The sequence below is a fragment of the Lactuca sativa genome, chromosome 6, assembly GCF_002870075.4.
Source record: "Lactuca sativa cultivar Salinas chromosome 6, Lsat_Salinas_v11, whole genome shotgun sequence".
In the NCBI taxonomy this organism is placed as follows: domain Eukaryota; kingdom Viridiplantae; phylum Streptophyta; class Magnoliopsida; order Asterales; family Asteraceae; genus Lactuca; species Lactuca sativa.
This window is the reverse complement of record NC_056628.2, coordinates 32,808,716-32,828,496: the sequence shown is the minus strand read 5'-3', so window position 1 is coordinate 32,828,496 and position 19,781 is coordinate 32,808,716. Positions and strand designations below refer to the sequence as shown.

Below are 19,781 nucleotides of genomic sequence, written 5' to 3'. Positions count from 1 at the left end.
TTACTTTTTACCGACGAAAAAATTCATCACCAAAATTTGTCATAGCCGTCGGAAATCAGTTACAAACAATACTGACAAAAATATACCGACGGATTTTGGTCTGTTACAATTCGGTCGGTAAAGAATATTAGTGACGGATTAGCAACAGTTTTGACTGTCGGTAATGCTCATTTTTGTCGTAGTGTTATTCTTATTCAAACCTCATACGGCTAAACTGCAAATCTCAATACTAATTTGCTCTTGTGGTAGCCCAACAAATATGGTTATATTTTGGACCAAATTGAATCCTGGTAGAAGATTTTTTGGTCTTATCAGCGCCATGGTTAAACATGTGGGTTTATTAGGTGGTTTTTCCATCAGCTCCGATAAATAAGCAATCCACATGTGAACCTTTAGTTTCCATTAGCACCATTAACTCATCGTATTTTTTTTTTTTTCAAATGAGTCTTGCACATGCTACACATTTGAAACTATTGCAAAAGTAACAATGATCAAATGAAGCACAAAGATTTTCTCAAGTTTATGTTCGTAATTGAGTTTTAACAGATGAAGAAAATGTAGTAGGTTGCTTGGGACGGCCGATGTGAACATACACAAAAGGATTAGATATGCAAATATCTTCTTTAATTAATTAGCTTTAGGCAGTAGATTAAAAGAATAGACAATTTTGGCCTCACATGGCCGCACATGTTAAAGGACATCGGCCAAAATATAACGGGGTGAGAAAGAAAAGAGCCTACGTTCCAACATTACAAACTCTCAAGAACCAACCGTGTTCAAAAACTTTCTTAAAGACTCATGCTGCTATTTTCTTTCAACTAGAGAGACCTTTTATCTAATCTTGTCTTGAAAATATCGTAAATAGTAAATGTCCAACATTTTATACTATTCATCTATCATCAGATAATTAAATATGAAATAACTTTACCTCACAATGAAAACTTTAACACAGTAAATTAACGCCAACTATTTTCCTTTCAGTCTATTTCTTATGTTATAACTATGAAAAGTTAATTCAGATTTTAATAGTTAGTAAATCATTTTGTTTAGTTACATTCTAAATAAAAATTTTATATTTCAAGTGAGGGTGTGAATTATAAATGAATAAAATATATATCTTGTGCATGCCGGTGGAAAACATGAAAGACAAAAGGATGGGAAAATAAATAGTGTTAAGTAAATCTCTAAGCTTACAGTTATTAATAGTAGCCTGGAAAAACAAAACAAAAGTGAAATTTCTTGAAAGAGCAAGTTTATGCGGTACTAGTTTTTGTCTTTGTGAAGGACCCCATCGTACTAAAGCTTACCTCTTTAGGGCAGCAACCATTTTCTCTCTGTGCCCCACCCCCTACCACCTACCCCTACCCCATACCCCCTATCCCCCTACCTCCTTAGATCTTGTTTATAAGTATTTGTATCACTCATTGGGAAATAAGGGTGAAAGTCGCTGTTTGATCCTACGGTCTTAACTCAATACAAATGCGCACAAAACTCAATCTTTCAATCCCAGAAAGATCATAACTTTACATCTTTCTTCATTATGCTTTCAAACAAAATTCATAAAAAGGAAACAATCACATACTAGTGATTGGTACCATGACGGCTTCTCTTTCAACTTTTACGTATGCCCTAATGAAGAATCAATCATCGGTTTGTGCTAAAATGAGTATACAGAACTCCACTTCGGAACCTGATGATTGCAGCTCAAATTCTTGCAATTCAGTCCCTTCTTCGCCTGGATCAACTCATCCGCTACCCAAATTGCAAAACCCTGAAACCAAAACCGTCAAGAGGAGTCGCGATTCCAGCACCAAGCACCCAGTGTATCGTGGCGTTCGGATGCGAAGTTGGGGTAAATGGGTGTCTGAAATCCGTGAGCCCAGGAAGAAATCACGCATATGGCTCGGAACTTTCCCTACACCAGAAATGGCAGCTCGGGCACACGATGTAGCGGCACTTAGCATCAAAGGCAGCTCCGCCATTCTTAATTTCCCGGAACTCGTGGGATCTTTGCCACGACCTGTTTCTTGTTCTCCGAGAGATGTGCAAGCTGCTGCGGCTAAAGCAGCAGCCATGACAGAGCTTGACTTTCCTTCTTCTTCTATAGAAACTGCTTCGGATGAACTCGATGAGATAATTGAGTTGCCAGTTCTGGGGTCAAGTTTTGACTCGCTTGAGTTAAAGAATGATTTCGTATACACTGAGTCGGTGGTGGACGGGTGGTTGTACCCACCGCCATGGATGAACAACGGCGGCAATCAAGAAGATGGGTATGTTTCTGGTCAAGCAAACGTGATTTCCACTGCGTTTGAATCTTTATGGTGGAATTATTAGTGTCCGAGTGTGTTATCTCTTGAGCTCTCTTCTCTTTTTATTTTTACTGTTTTCACTTTGGCCCTTTTCGTTTTTCCATCAAGGGTTAAATCTTTCTGTGCTTGTTTTGTGTATGTTTTGTGCATTCGGTGATACCTTTAATTTATTATGTAAATAGTAAATACCAATAAGGCAGAATAACTTTCACTCTCTGTCTGTGTGTATGTGTGCTCAAATGTGAGTTCACAAACGTTGACTCGATATATCGTAGCAAAAATGTTGTAAATGTTGAATCATCTCAGAAAATACATCTTCAGTTGCATTACGTACAACTTCACTATGGCATCCCGAAGACAAATTCTTGGTTGATCCTCGAAGCTCCACATCATTTCTTAGCCTAATTTGATCTACCGGCGAACTCGAAGCTCTAATATTAGTATTCGGAGTTGTATATAGACATCCAATGCAAATTAATCTAATAAGTTTATGTATATTTATATATGCAATAAACAAATATATATTTTCTTAATATGTGATATTTGTATATAATTAATAATGTTATTTGCCTAACCATTTATTGATAAGTTTATGCTTTCGAAAAAAAAATATCATATTTCTTTGTACATCGCCTATTCTACAATATAGCTTTGTTTTTAGATTTCAAAAAAACACGTAAGTGGATGTTTTAAGTATTAGTAGATTTCGTAAGGGAATCATGATGATACGAAAATAATTAAAGATCACCCCTCTTTAATAAATGATTTTTTTTTGTTACTTGTCACACTCTTATTTAATTTATCATTGTAGTTATTTTAATTTAATTTTTTTTCCACATGTTATTTTATGAGTTTTTTTATTTATTAAATTTCATATAATATTTTAATGTAATAATTGCAATAAATATATTAATAAATGACAAGGCTGTAAAAATCGTTCGATGTTAGCTAATCGGTGGACTGTGATTAAGGGATTAATCGACTAGGCGGAGATTAATCGGGGACCATTAATTGCTAATTTGTTAGATTTTAAAAAATTAAATATGATTAATATCATATAAAAGTTCATAAATACCACTAATATCATAACAAAATAGATTACTATGATAAATACAAAACTAATCATACCTCAAATAGTTTCTATTGAAATATAACTTCTTCGAAGTGTTAAAATTTCATTGGGTTCTAATGTATCTGTCATTTTGCATGCATGGATTAATCGATAGACGCTCTCTAATCGGTCAAGTAGCGCACAGGGATTAATCGGGATTTTTGCAACACTGATTGAATGGATATTAATTTCACTAATAAACTTATATTTTAATTTCAAAATTCTCAAAATGAAAAATCATTAGTTTCTTTTCTTTGTTTAAATTATTTGTTTAAATGTAAAAGATAAAAAACATTTCCATTATAATAAATCATTATTTTTCTTATTTTCTTATAAATTCAAAAATATCAAATATTTTGACATTTATATTTAACTTATTTTGTTAAAATTAACCAATGGAAAACATGGGTCTCACAACTAGTTTGTATATCATAAAACAATGTTCTATATAGCTCGTCATAAGTCCAAGGCTTGTATTTGTCGCCAAGCTTTAACAAAATACCACATTAAGTCATATATGCATGCAAAAATAAATAATAGATGAAATACATATAAAATTTTTAAATATATATAAAATTGTTGCCTTAATTCAGACCTTACAAACGATGTGACACGTTAAGGTTCGTAAAAGCTTAAGGTTTAACATTGCCACCACAATCACGTATTACGTTATTTAGAACCTTGTCATCAAGTGATGGTTGGAAGGGGATTTTATTTCAATGTTTGTAAGTTGAGGTAAACTGTCACCTTTTACAAGAGTTTGATTACAAAATCCTTTGTACATATATAATATTACAAAATATTATAGCGGTTATAGTATTGTCGGACTAGAATGACTCAACACGATAACATGGAAACATTATGAAAATATACAACATTAATTTGAGCGGTATTGTGAGAACATGTTGATTGGGACACATAAATACATATTTTTAACAAGGTTATCAAAATCGCGAGTTTAATCATAGGATCTTATGATTCTACGACCACATGATCGCATATCGATACAAAGTCTACTCAACACGTTTTTCGGTGGGATCATAAACTCGTATCATGGATTGTAAAGTAGTGAGAGATACGATCCCGCTCTTGGACTATTTGAGTAATTGAATTTAACTAGTATACTTAAAATTGAACCCTAAAAACTCAATCCATACTTCACACTTCTTTGATTCTCTTTTTTTCGACTCTTTAGTCTCCGATGTCATTCCAAAAATCTCGATTGAGTTCCAATGAAGTGATCAACTCTCCGATTTCACTCTAATCCTACCCTGAATACCCTAGTCTCTAACCTCTAAAAATCTATAGTTTATACGAACATTGAAAGAAGCAACCTCTACTTGTTAGCACTAAACTCTCAATAAATCCCAAGTTTTGGTGTAGATCTATACCTATCTTTCTAATCCCAGTTCCCACGTAGGTAGATCACCGGCTTCAATAATTTTCTTCAAATCAAAAGGAATCTCACGAAGATCAGACAAAGGTAATTGTAACATACACGTTCAGTTATCGTGTTTTGTAACTTTTAAAAGTAAATAATATTATGAAACATTATATAATAATATTATGAAACATTATATGCTTATGAGCGTTGAGTTCTAGCAGATAGTTTTTACCAGAATTGAAGTAAAATTATGTTTAGAATCGTTTAGAAAGTGATGGGAAGTCTTATGAGATTCCGATGAAAAAAGTTAACTATTGAAATTAACAAAAATATAAAGTTAGAAATAATTAAAAATAATGTTATTACAAGTTGTAGATTATCTCGTTAGAAACATTTAGGCGAAAACCTCATCGAAATTTGAGTATAAAGAAGAAGTTATGACTCCTTAAAGTTTCGCGACAGAACCGACTCGACGCCGTATGACGTAAAAAATGAGTTTTTCAATAAACTATTTTTTAGCATTTATGATCTAAATGAAAGTCTTTGTATTCGTTAAACCGAGAATTTTCATAAAAAGAACGTCAAAATCTGACTTTGTATGAGGAAGTTATGATTTTTCCAAGATTTTGTACAGTAGGAGACAACTAAAAACTCGAAATAAAGATCGAATGATTTTTAGCCGACACAACCTAAACAAAAATCGAAGGTCTCGTCAATAGTAGTACAATGATAAAAAGACAAACGAAAACGGACGTTAGATGAAGAAGTTATGAAATTTTAACGGACTTTTCCTGTCCCTGTCTGTTAAAAATATAATATTAAAAATGAAATCAAAATTAGCCGACAGAGTCTAAACGAAAGTTGTAGAGTATAATCTCACCTATGCGTAGATATAAAGAACATAAAAAACGGAGCTCATGCGCGAAAGTTACGAATTTTGAAGTTTGGAAATTCGGAATACGCCCAACGTACTCATGTTCACGGTCAGAAGTTGTCCATGTAGCTCCTTTCTTCGCAAGTTAGACATATATCTCGCATGGATGGCACATCTGAGACCCGGGTTCTGATCAGAAGACACGTCTCGTACGCCCAGTGTACCGAGGTACGCTCAGCGTAGAACACCGCCTCGTTGTACGCCCAGCGTACCGGACATTTACACCTAGCGTAATGCGAACTCTCGGTCCCCTATAAATAGCAACCGAAGGCTTTCAAAATTTGGTTACAATTTCTACACTTTTACACCCTCAAACACCTCTCAATTTACCCTAACACCCTCCGAAGCCTAGAAATCATCCCCGACACACGAAGCAAGTCCCAACGCACCGAAGACCCGAGAAAATAATCTTTTCAAGTAGAAACTCTGCCCACGCAAGGCCCGATTTTCAACTAAAATCATCAGTTTCGTCACAGAAAGTCATTTTTAGAGTCAAAGTGTTGCCCAAATTATCATTTATTCCTTCGGTTATTTCACGGTGAGTTCAATATCTATGAACAATTGTATGTTATGTGGTATATATGCTATGTGCTTTTCCATGTTATTTTCCCGTGTTATTATTTCGTGCTATTTTGAGAGCATAGTTGTATCTTTGACCATATGATCAGTGAAAGGACTTAGATTCATAGTGATATTGGTATGTAGCCTCTGGCCGTGTAGAGCATGTCTCGTAAGAGAATGACTTCTACCCCTATGGCATTGGTAGAAGGTTAGATAGGGCTGAAAGCCTGAAATCTACCAAAATATTTAATCAGAAATTGTATGTCTTCTGTGCCATTAGGGCCGAAGCTTTATTGATGTATATCAGGTATTGAAATTGTTATGTTTCGTTGGTTGTATATCTTTGAATCAAAACATTGATTGATATGGAAAGCTTGTCACATGATTCACATATGCCTTTGTTGTTTCTTGTTCCTCTTTGCTTCTGCCATATTGATGTACATATAGGGCATAACGTTATATTGTATCTATTATTTAACTCACTAAGCGTCACCGCTTTCCCCTCTCAGTGTTTAACAATTGCAGGTGATAAGCATCCAATATAGTCATGTACTGTTAGAAGATTTTGAAAAGTTAAGACTATTACTTTGTATATAGTACTCATGTATGTATAAAACTATAATATCCTGGGTAGGTATGTAATATATAACACTTTATAATAGTCTAAATAGTCGGTTTGTATCTAGTCTTTTGTAATCAAATTATCAATGTAAAATATTATTTATTAATATGCATGTAGCATGTTTTGGAGTGATATATAATAATGTTATGTATGGAAAGGGGTTCTTTCAATCATGGTATCAGAGCAGTAGTTTAAGTGAACTAAATACCACAGATTTGTATTTAGACGTAAACCGTTGGAAGTTCAATAACGGATTCATTAGGAGTATATGGATACAAACCATAGGAAAGACTTAAGTAGAATGTTAGCTAATAATAAATCGTAATATTCTAAAATACTATATTACTCCAAATTTTCAGAACAATGGTTGAACAGGTGGGTAGCCATACACTAGAAGTAGGTGGAGATCCTAAACCTGATGAAGTAAATACTCCAGTATCCCCTCGTGAGGAGCGACTCTTAGGTAAACTTACTGGTGTTATTCGACAGACTCTTGAAGAACACAAAAAGAATGGTGATAAAGGAAAAGAGAAAGCCATCGGAGAATCTTCAACAGGGGAGGCGAAATGTCCCACATTCAAAACTTTCAAGAGTAGTGGTGCTACAGAGTTGTCAGGAGTCTTTAATCCCATTATTGTTCTTACATGGATCCAGATCATAGAAAAAGTATTTCGTATCTTACATGTGGTTAATGAAGACAAGGCTAATTACGCTTCTGCAATGCTCATCGGAGAAGCCTTGGTATGGTGCGAAGAAACATTTGAAGCTCTCAACGAGTATGACCAAGAGAATATATCTTCGGAAATGTTCAAAACACACTTGCTAGGAAACTATTGACCTCTAGACATGAGGAGGAGATTGGAGAAAGAATTCCTCGAGCTTAAACAGGGAGGATTGACCGTGAATGAATATTAAACTCAATTTAATCAAAAAACCCGGTTTGCTGAAAACTATATTCCAACTGAAGACGAGAAAATTCAGTTATTCTTGGATGTACTGCAGTATGAAATCCGCGATTTCGTAGCTAATCGGGATATTCTGTCATTTGATAAAGCTATTAAGTATGCTCGAAAGCGTGAGCATGACTTAGAGATATGTGGTGCAAGTTTTTATGTTCCTAAGCATCCACGTATCGATCGAACTGTTCCTATTTCCTCTATTCCACTAGCTCAATCCGTTCAATCTGAACCTGGCAAACAAGTGCAATCTCAGAGTGCTTTTCGTGGTCGTGATAGATCACAATCTTTTTCTATTCAATCGCCATCATGTCGCATTTGTGGAAAGAATCATCCGGGCCAATGCAGATTATAAAAGGAATTTGTGGTCTGTTATGGATGTGGAGAAACGGGTCACATAAAGCCAGCTTGCCTGATGAAGAATGTTACTTGCTTTTCTTGTGGTGTTGCTGGCCACATGAACCGTTTCTGCGCTACTCTTACTAGCCAAATGGCGGGAAGTCAAGCTTTTTTTCAACAGCCGACAAAAAGTCAAAATCATGTTCAACAACCAAAGAATACTCCAACTAAAAAGGAGGAGGTACCAAAAGCTAAGGGCCGTGCATTCCAGATTACCACAGAGGAGGCACGCAAGGACCCGAATGTTGTGACAGGTTCATTTCTTGTCAACTCTATACCTGCTCACATCTTATTTGATTCTGGTGCCTCAGATTCTTTTGTGTCTCATGAATTTGCGCATTGTTTTCAAATTGCTTGCTATGCACTTGCGTAACCATTTCACATAGATACTGCGGGAAATATATCATCACTTGTTGATAAAATATATAAGGATTGTGTCATAGAAACTGAAGGCTACAATTTTCTTGTTAATTTGATTCCTATCTTCTTCCCATCTTTGTTCTCTAAGAAGAGTGATCCAAGACCTACGATAGATCCTTCACGTTTATCTAAGTTGGCAGCATCTCAGATTCAATTTCTTAATGCTCCTTTTACACGTGATGAGATTAAAAAAGCGGTTTGGGATTGTTGGTCTACAAAGGTTCCGGGATATGATGGATTTACCTTTGGTTTTATAAAAAAGCTATTGGGATACTTTAGAGGAGGATGATGTTGGCTTTGTGACCCATTTTAGAATAATTTTTTTGATTCCAACAGGGTGTGATGCTTTGTTTTTTACTTTAATTCCAAATGTTAGAAACCCGAAAAATGTTAGAGATTTTAGACCTATTAGTCTAATTGGTTTCCGGTATAAGATTATTGGTAAACTTTTAGCTAATAGGTTAGCTGAGGTTATTGGTAGTGTGGTAAGCATAGAGCAAGATGCTTTTATTAACGGCAGACAGATTTTAAATGGCCCTTTCTTTTGAATAAGATCATTGCTTGGAGTAAGGCTTCCAAAAATCATCTTTTGATTTTCAAAGTTGATTTTGAGAAAGCATATGATTCCCTCTCTTGGGATTATTTGATGGAGATTGTGAGGATTATGGGTTTTGGGTCTTTATGGTGTAGTTGGATTTTGGAGATGTTATCTTCTTCCACAGTTTCGGTTCTATTGAATGAGTCCCCTTCATGAGAGTTTCGTATGTCTAGATGCTTGAGGCAGGGTGATCCTTTATCTACATTTCTTTTTGTGCTGGTTATGGAGGTGTTGCATGTGGATTTGGTTAGGGAACTGATGGCCAATGTTTATAGGGGGATTTGTATTAAGGGAATTGATATTTCTCATCTTTTCTTTACCGATAATATAGTTTTATTGGCCAAGTGGAATCAGACGAATGCTCTTCACATTGTTTGCATTCTTAGATGTTTCTTTTTGGCTTCAGGGTAGGAGTCACGGCGGACCAAGTTTCTTCTATGGTTCTTCCTATGGATTGTATTTCAGGTACCCTACCTTTCTTTCATTTAGGAGTGCTAGTTGGTCAGAATATGGTTACGGTGGAGTCTTGTGTAACGCCCGTGTTTCTAGGCTAAGCATTAATTTAATGGTGTAATAGTTAGGGTCAACACTTATAACCTACTTTTTAATAATAAATAGGAATTATTTGAATATTATGTGATTTTATGTGCCTTATATTTAATTAAAAGATATAATAAGTTAAGAATAAAAATAAGCGTTAAAAATAAAATAATAGATAGGTCCAATATCTATGAAGAAAGTTGTTGTGGTCGGGACAAGGATTCCGGAGATATAAAGAACGCCGAAATCCGAATTAGAACGAAGAAGATATGACCTATCGAAGTTTCGCGTCAAAATCGGCACGACACTGGGAAACATAAAAATTTAGTTTATGATAAACTACTTTTTATCCTTAGGGGTCAAAATGAAAGTTGTAGAGTACGTCTCCACCTACACGTGGATATAAAGAACGTCAAAAACGGAGTTCGTATGCAAAAGTTATGACCTTCCGAAGATACAACTATCTAAGAGCATGCCACGTGTCAGAAACCCTAATTTCACTGGACTCACGATGTGAGGAGTCAAAACGCCACATTTCGAAGCTAGAAGTCTACGGGAATGATAACTCAAAAGCTCACGATGTGAGTAATGAATTCTCACGACGTGAGGAGTCAAATAGACACTATTCAAGCCTACAACGTAGATGTCGAAGCTACAAGGTGATTCATCCATGGCTCACGACGTGAGTAATGAATTCTCACGACGTGAATGGGCCGAAATCAGCCTATAAATAGCAAGTTCGACCTCATTCACTTCTTACACCAAATCTTCCTTCTCTCTCTCTCTCTCTCTCTCTCTCTCTCTCTCTCTCTTTCGTCTTCTGAAGTCGTTCCGCGTCCCGAGCCCGACGATCACGAGCCGTTGATCGTTTTTAGATTCTATCTACTCCCGCTACTAAAGTGAGTGCATATTTATTTTCATCTTGCATATAGATATGAAGTATTTTATATAAATTACATGCTATGTATGCATATTGTCTGTATACTTGTTATCTATGTTAGACGAACACTATTATACATGTTTTAAATGATTTGAACTGTATATGTATGTTATATCTACAAATATGTTGGGGGGTAAAACATGGGTATATGAAATAGTTGGTGTGTGATGAAATAAAACGATGAGAGGCCTCGATGTTGTTGTTGATCCAGTCATCTAGCAGAGTATATATGACAACCATAGACTATTCTAGATAGTCAAGTGGAACGCTAGCAGGCCCGCAACCTGTAGGTGTTTGTGAACGATGTGTTCACTGGTGTAATCTATCCCCCTCATGGTTGCCTTACAGACATTTATTGTTGAGGAAACCCCTTAGCAATAGTGTCCATCCCGATGATAATCCTTAGGCTAGATCCCTTACGATAGGTGTTTTAGGGACGTAAAGTGAGGATAACGGGAATGGGTAATCGGGTTATTGTTGGTTGATGAAATTAATAAGCTTATTTATTGCGGCTTGAAAACCCTATGTGCTCACCAGGCTCCCAAGCCTGACCCACTCAGTTTTCTCATATACAGGTAGTGGAAAGAGAGCACAGGAGTGATGATCTGATGAGAGATCAATGGATTATAGGCTACTAGAATAAATAGATATTATAATGCCTATGTTGTTTATGTTTATGCTTTTGATCTGTATTAACAATGATATCCGAAAGTTTTTAATATAATACATTTCTACGGAAATGCTTTGATAAATTCTTTTTCATATTTTTTTGGGAACAAATTCAGCATTATATTTCTTTAAAAATATACTCTGATTTTCAAATAAAGCATAAACAAATCGGTCTTTTCTAGCTGTGAATCTGGGGATGTCACAGTTGGTATCAGAGCACTAGTTTAAGCGAACTAGAAAATTGTAGGATTTCTAGAAATAAACTTAGAATGCTAACTGATGAGGGTTTGCTATATTTTAGACACGAGCAGTAGCTTATTTTAGGAAAGATGCCTAAAATGATTTTATGTGCTAAATGTTTTGTGTTATAGCTATAACTATAAAGATGCCTTATATGCTATTATTTGTTCGGGTCTATTGTGACATCCCCATTTTCACGACCAGAAAAGATTGATTTTGTTTATGATTTATAAAAGTCAGAGTATCTCTTTTAATAAAAATGTTGCGGAATTTGTTCCAAGAAAAACACGATAAATACATTATCAAAACTTTTCCAAAGAAACATATTTTATTAATTTTAAAACATTTGGGATGCCATTGTCAATACAGAAACATAAGCATAAACAAAACTTACATTCATTATCAGTAGTGATTTACATCTCCTTAATCTCTCAGTGTAAGCTGACATCATAACAACACCTGTGATGTAAATAAACTGAGTGGGTCAGGTTGGGAAACTTAGTGAGTACAAAGTGTTTTCAACCCACAATAATATAGTTATTATATTTAAACAATCAAGCAATCAACATAATTACCCATCCCCATTATCTTCTTTATTCTTAAGGATCTACTCTAAGAATCAGCTATTCTACGTTCATTCATTCCTAAGGATCATCCTAAGGAATCGGCACGAAGTCGATCGTTGCCACGGTTTACACAACGGGCACTAAGTCTGTATAGTCGCCAGGGTTTAGGCATCAAGTCTGCATGATCACCAAGGTTTAGGCATCAAGTCTGCATGATCACCAAGGTTTATAGTACACCATGTGAGCACATCGTTCACTTCACCTATAGGTTGCGAGCCTGCTAGTGTTCCACTGGACTGTCTAGAATAGTCCGTGGTTGTCATCCATACTCTGCTGAATGACGGGGCCATCGTTTGGGAAAAAGGCTTCTCACATCGTCCACCTCTCACCCTCACCTCACAGTCTATTTCACCTCTCAACTCATCATCCAACTCATACTTCATCTATTACATCTACCCATGTGTTTACCCCAACATTATCGTAGATATAAAATACATATACAGTTTAAATGATTTAAAACATGTATAAAATCGTTCATCCAGTATATAGACAACAAGTATTCGGATAGTATGCACACATAGCACGTAATTTATATAAAATACTTCATATCTATGTGTAAGATGAAAGTGACCATGCACTCACCTGAGGAGGTGATGACTCGGTACTCGGACAACACCTCGTTACTGTTAAAACAATTTCCCTTAGACAAAACCTAGTATCATTACCACTAGAGTTTAGTCTAACGTTAAACGCGACTAATTAATAGTCTAGATATTATTACTATTATATAAGAGTTAATAAACACTTTTATATAACTCATAATAATAGCTCAAATACTCATTATAAGTTCCTAATAACGTTACTATATTAAAACATAAGCTATACTAATGATAGGGTATGTATAGCTCACTTACAGCGGGGTTTCTTCAAAACCGGGCTCCGTTGGAGCAGCGTTTCCTAACCGAAAGAACCTTCTTCTCGGAGCCGTCGGGCACTCCGGGGCTTCCACCTCGTGCTAGGGAGTTACCCTAGGCTTTAGGGGGGGGGGGGTTTGGGGGGGGGGGGGGTATTAGAGAGAGTATGGAGAGAGGAAAGAAATAGTATGGTGTGAGAAATGAAGGAGGGTGCGTCTCTATTTATAGGCTAATTTGGGGTCACTCTCCTCGTGAGCTTGCTTAGTCTCCAAGGCAAAACCTGGTGCTGACACGTGGCATCGCACATAGAGGGTAAAACAGCCGATTTTCAAAAATTCATAAATTTCGCATACGAACTCCGTTTTCGACGTTCTTTATATCCACGCATTGGTAAAAATAAGATCTACAACTCTCATTTAGACTCCGTCGGCTAATTCTCAACCGATCTTAAATTTAACAGTAGGAGGCGATTAGACTGCTAAATGACCGCGAAGAATTCGTAACTCCTTCATACGAAATCCGTTTTCGTCTATCTTTTTACCGTTGAGTTCCTATTAATGAGATCTTCAACTCTCATTAAGGTTGCGTAAGCCAAAAACCGCTCGAACTAAAATTCGAGTTTCGGGCCGTGCACTGCTATGCCAAATCTTAAAAAAATCATAACTTTCTCATACGAAGTCAGATTTAGGTGTTCTTTTTTTTTTTGTATGTTATCGGTTTAATGTAAACTACAACTTTTGTTTAGATCACTAAGGCTAAAAGTCCTCTATCTTAAATTCACTATTTACGTCTCCCGGTGCCGTGCCGGTTTTGCCGAAAAACTTCGACGTGCCATAACTTCTTCGTTATAACTCGGATTTCGGCGTTCTTTATATGTACGGAACCCTTGAGACATATTCTACAACTTGGTTAATATTATTTATTCTAAATAATCTTTTGTCGAAAAGTTGTATACGACCCCTATTATCTCTAAATTGACTAGCCCGGATCTACGGGCGTAGCAATTATCTCCCCCTTAGGATGATTACGTCTCGGAATCATCAACGAAACAGGGCTCACATGATGAATCCATACATTATCTCTTCATCCTAAGTAATAACCGTAAAATTGATGTTTCTTCGAACGAGTATCTAACTCTAAGACTTCCTGACTGCAGGCGGTGCCCGATCTTGGACCCGCTCTCTATCTCATGTTAGACTTTCTGTCATGATCTTCATGTCACAATCTCGATCTTTATTGGAGACTCCTTCTTTAACAAAATTGAGATAAGTTTCTTCCTTCGATTATCATAATAGACCGATGGGTCATGTTCTAATGACCTCTCATCGTATGATGCATTGCTTGGACTCAGGTCTTTTAGAGTCAAATTCCAGAACAGACTATACCTTCCTTCGTGTTCTAATCACATCTTAAAAAGGTAGCATTTCTAGCTACAAGCAACCGTCGCAATACCTCTACCGATCACTTCGATTATGTTTTACTTCAATCCTATGGCTTAAGTCATATGTTACATCGAACTTGGTTCTCTGAACCACGTAACATACTCATCGTAGCCGGACTCAATTTGATATGACCACTAGGGTTGGAATAACAACAATCTTCTTATTCATTACCGAAACGATGGTAATGACATGCTTGAATAAAACAGAATCAATTATTGGCTTCTTGGTAACCTTGTGACTTTCCCTGATCCAAGCCTGAGTCATGTGCTTCCGGTAGTATATGCATCCACTACCTTTAACACCTACTCATACTCGTCCCAAGTATTGTCTCGCAGTTTTCCAAGTCACTATACAAGAAAATCACAAAACAGTTTAACACATCAGATAACAAAATGTAGGCTTTATTATTTCTCGAAACTATTACATAGGTGTTCAAGTTCACCCTAGACTATGCCTTTAATAGGCTACATCATATGGTTCTATCTCTTTGGATACCTCATAACTCGATCTTCGGGTATGAATTCCTCATCCTTGGTTACTCGCGTTGTTTCCCGCTTCGTCGAGGATCATGTGGAATGCCCTTGGCCTTGGTGGCGTGTTTGGCCTTGCTACCTCGTTTTTCTTTGGGTAGTCCCTAGAAATATACCCTTCTTTGTTAAATCCATAGCACACCTTCTTGTTGGATGCACACTTGCTAGCGTAATGCCCTGTCTTTCCACATTTGTAACAAGTCACCTCCTCGCTACATTTCCCGAAGTGCTTCTTTTTACACTTTTCGCACCACTTGGCTTCACCTCCTCCTCCTTCGTCAATCTTTGAGAATTTCCTTTCTTTGTTGGATTTTGAAGATCCTTCATGCTTCCTTTTCTCACTAACTTCAGCTCTCTCCAGACCCTTCTCTCGTATCTAGGTCTCCACATTCTGAGCAGCCCAGATGGCGGCTTTCAGAGTGGTAGTTTGCTTGACCATTGGACCGAAGTCCGCTGGTAATCCGAGGGCAAATTTGTTAACCTTGGAGAGTTCAGTTGGGATGAGGTGAGGAACAAGCTTCATTTTCTCAGTAAAGCTTGTAGCGTATTCAGTAATGATCATTCTTCCCTTCTTCAAATTTTGGAACTCGTTGTTGATCTCCAGAAGATCCTGCTCAGAGCAGTATTGCATCTTCAACTGCACCAAAAAATCCTCCCACGACATCTTGCTTGCTTCACCTTTGGGCATTGGATCAGCTAGTAGCTTCCACCAGCTTAGTACTCTAGATTTCAACAGAGGAATCGCGAGATCGGTCTTCTGTCTGTTGCTACACTCGCAACTCTCAAATATTGTCTCCATCTCGGAGATCCAGTCCATAAGTTCTACCGGTGATGGGCTTCCAGAAAGACTTGGGGGTTTAGATGCCATGAAATCCTTGTACTTGCATCCACGTCTGTCATTTCCTCCATCCTGATTGTTTCGTCTAACTATCGGTGGGTTGGCTTGACCAACCTTCCCACTATAGTTCCCTCCTTCTGACTGCCCATCATTCAGCTCGGGCTGTTCAATAGGCATCGTAAGTTCCTCTCGATTTTGTTGAAGTAAACGCCTTGTTTCCTCCATTTGACAATCCAACATCATTTGGATCATCGCTTGTACCCCGGCCATTGTGATTGGCTCAGGTTCGGTTACTACAATAGGTATTTGTTCAATCACTGGGGGTTGTTGATTCCTATTTCCATTCATGTTCCCGACTCTACTTCGGGTTCTTTCCATCTCAATCTATACACCAAATCAGGCGGTCGGTGCGTAATGACGAGAATTAAGATAGGAATGATTTTATCTATGATTGACGTATAAATCTCCTTATTACTCCGAAAAATTACATGCTAGTTCTAATACCGTAATTAAATGTTTAGAAATCTGAACACATAAAATTTCTAGATCCAGTCGGCAACAGACCATAGATCCGATCAAACAATAGCATATAGCATCACAAATCATTTAGCATATAAAAGCATTTTAGGCATCCTCCCTAATTGATCTAGTGATTGTGTCTATTCAGGTCTATTACCTAAATCCATTAGACACACTCGTCACAATCATTTCTTAGCATTCTAAGTTTAAGTCTAGAAATAAATCCACATTCCTAGTTCGCGTAAACTAATGCTCTAATACCAACTGTGACATCCCCATTTTAACGGCGAGAAAAGACCGATTTTGTTTATGCTTTATAAAAATCAGAGTATCTCTTTTAATAAAAATGTTGCGGAATTTGTTCCCAGAAAAACACAATAAATACATTATCAAAACATTTCCAAAGAAACATATTTTATTCATTTTAAAACATTCGGGATGTCATTGTCAATACAGAAACATAAGCATAAACAGAACTTACATTCATTATCACTAGTGATTTACATCTCCTTAATCTCTCAGTGTAAGCTGACATCATAACAACACCTATGATGTAAATAAACTAAGTGGTTCAGGTTGGGAAACCTGGTGAGTACATAGGGTTTTCAACCCGCAATAATATAATTATTATGTTTAAACAATCAAACAATCAACCCAATTACCCATCCCCATTATCTTCTTTATTCTTAAGGATCCACCCTAAGAATCAGCTATTCAACGTTCATTCATTCCTAAGGATCATCCTAAGGAATCGGCATGAAGTCCATCGTTGCCACAGTTTACACAACGGGCACTAAGTTTGCATAGTTGCTAGGGTTTAGGCATCAAGTCTGCATGATCAACAAGGTTTAGGCATCAAGTCTGCATGATCACCAAGGATTAGGCATCAAGTCTGCATGATCACCAAGGTTTGGGCATCAAGTCTGCATGATCACCAAGGTTTAGAGTACACCGGGTGAACACATCGTTCACTTCACCTACAGGTTGCGAGCCTGCTAGTGCTCCACTGGACTGTCTAGAATAGTCTGTGGTTGTCATCCATACTCTGCTGAATGACGGGGCCATCGTTTGGGAAAAAGGCTTCTCACATCGTCCACCTCTCACCCTCACCTCACGGTCTATTTCACCTCTCAACTCATCATCCAACTCATACTCCATCTATTACATCTACCCATGTTTTACCCCAACATTATCGTAGATATAAAATACATATACAGTTTAAATCATTTAAAACATGTGTAAAATTGTTCATCCAGCATAGATAGCAAGTATTCAGATAGTATGCACACATAGGACGTAATTTATATAAAATACTTCATATCTATGTGTAAGATGAAAGGGACCATGCACTCACCTGAGGAGGTGATGACTCAGTACTCGGACAGCACCTTGTTATTGTTAAAATAATTTCCCTCGGAAAAAACCTAGTATCATTACCACTAGAGTTTAGTCTAACGTTAACCGCGACTAATTAATAGTCTAGATGTTATTACTAGTATATAAGCGTTAAGAAAGACTCTTATATAACTCATAATAATAGCCCAAATACTCATTATAAGTTCCTAATAACATTACTATATTAAAACATAAGCTATACTAAAGATAGGGTAGGTATAGCTCACTTACAGTGGGTTTTCCTCAAAAGCCAGGCTCCGTTGGAGCGGCGTTTCCAAACCAAAAGACCCTTCTGCTTGGAGCCGTCGGGCACTCTAGGGCTTTCGCCTCGTGCTAGGGAGTTACCCTAGGCTTTAGGGGGGTTTGGGGGTATTAGAGAGAGTATGGAGAGAGGAAAGAAAGAGTATGGTGTCAGAAATGAAAAAGGGGTGTGTCTCTATTTATAGGCTGAATTGGGGTCACTCACCTCGTGAGTTTTTAGTGTTCACCTCGTGAGCTTGCTTAGGCTCCAAGGCAAAACCTGGTGCTGACACGTGGCATCGCACATAGAGGGTAAAACAACCGATTTTAAAAAATTCATAACTTTCGCATACGAACTCTGTTTTCGACGTTCTTTATATCCACGCTTAGGTAAAAATAAGATCTACAACTCTCATTTAGACTCCGTCGGCTAATTCTCGACCGATCTTAAATTTAATAGTAGGAGGCGATTAGACTGCTAAATGACCGCGAAGAATTCGTAACTCCTTCATACGGAATCCGTTTTCGTCTATCGTTTTACCGTTGAGTTCCTATTAATGAACAAATCTCATTAAGGTTGCGTAAGCCAAAAACCGCTCGAACTAAATTTCGAGTTTCGGGCCGTGCACTACTATGCCAAATCTTAGAAAAATCATAACTTCCTCATATGAAGTCAGATTTGGGCATTCTTTTTTTTGTATGTTATCGGTTTAATGTATACTACAACTTTTTGGTAGATCACTAAGGCTAAAAAGTCCTCTATCTTAAACTCACTATTTACGTCTCCCGGTGCCGTGCCAGTTTTTCCGAAAAACTTCGACTGGCCATAACTTCTTCATTATAACTCGGATTTCGGCGTTCTTTATATGCACGGAACCCTTGAGACATATTTTACAACTTGGTTAAGATTATTTAGTCTAAATAATCTTTTGTCGAAAAGTCATTTTCGACCCCTATTATCTCTAAATTGACTAGCCCGAATCTACAGGCGTTACATCTATGGTCTGTTGCCGACCGAATCTAGAAACTTTATGCGTTTAGGATTCTAAACGTTTGACTATGATATTAGAACTAGCATGTAAACGTTTTGGAGCAATAAGGAGGATTTAATACTTCTATCATAGATAAACTTTTCCTATCTTAATTCTCGTCACTACACACTAAACGTCTGATTTGATGTATAGACCATCATGGCATGAACCCGAAGTGGAGTAAAAAATGCCAATGTAAATGAAAATCAACAGCCTCAACCCGAAGTGATTGAACAAGTACCAGTTGTAGCAACTACACCTGAGCCAATGACGATGGCTGGGGTACAAGCTATGATCCAGATCATGTTGGATCGCCAGATGGAGGAGACAAGGCGTTTACTTCAACAGAATAGGGATGAACCTACGATACCTGCTGAACAGCCTGAGCTGAATGACAAACAGTCAGAAGAAGGGAATTACAGTAGGACTGTTAGTCAAGCTGAACCGCCAGTGGTTAGGAGGAACAACCAAGATGAAACAATCGAGAGGAATGGATGCAAGTATAAGGACTTCACAACTTGCAAGCCATCGACTTTTATTGGGAAAGAAGATCCAATTGGAGTTATGGATTGGATCTCGGAGATGGAGTTGGCTTTCATAACATGTGATTGCAAGGGAAAACT

At 37.2% G+C, this 19,781-nt stretch overlaps 1 protein-coding gene across 1 annotated transcript; it reads left to right on the top strand.

The window, feature by feature from the left end:
* Window positions 1-1,416: 1,416 nt before the first annotated feature.
* LOC111897329 (ethylene-responsive transcription factor TINY) lies at window positions 1,417-2,638 on the top strand. The gene has a single exon (XM_023893286.3). It carries the CDS (start codon window positions 1,597-1,599, stop codon window positions 2,332-2,334), a length of 738 nt encoding a protein of 245 aa, XP_023749054.1. The 5' UTR covers window positions 1,417-1,596; the 3' UTR covers window positions 2,335-2,638.
* Window positions 2,639-19,781: the final 17,143 nt, after the last annotated feature.

What these genes read in the sequence shown, in the direction of transcription:
- LOC111897329 (XM_023893286.3), top strand. Translation starts at nt 1,597, where the DNA reads ATGACGGCTTCTCTTTCAACTTTTACGTATGCCCTAATGAAGAATCAA.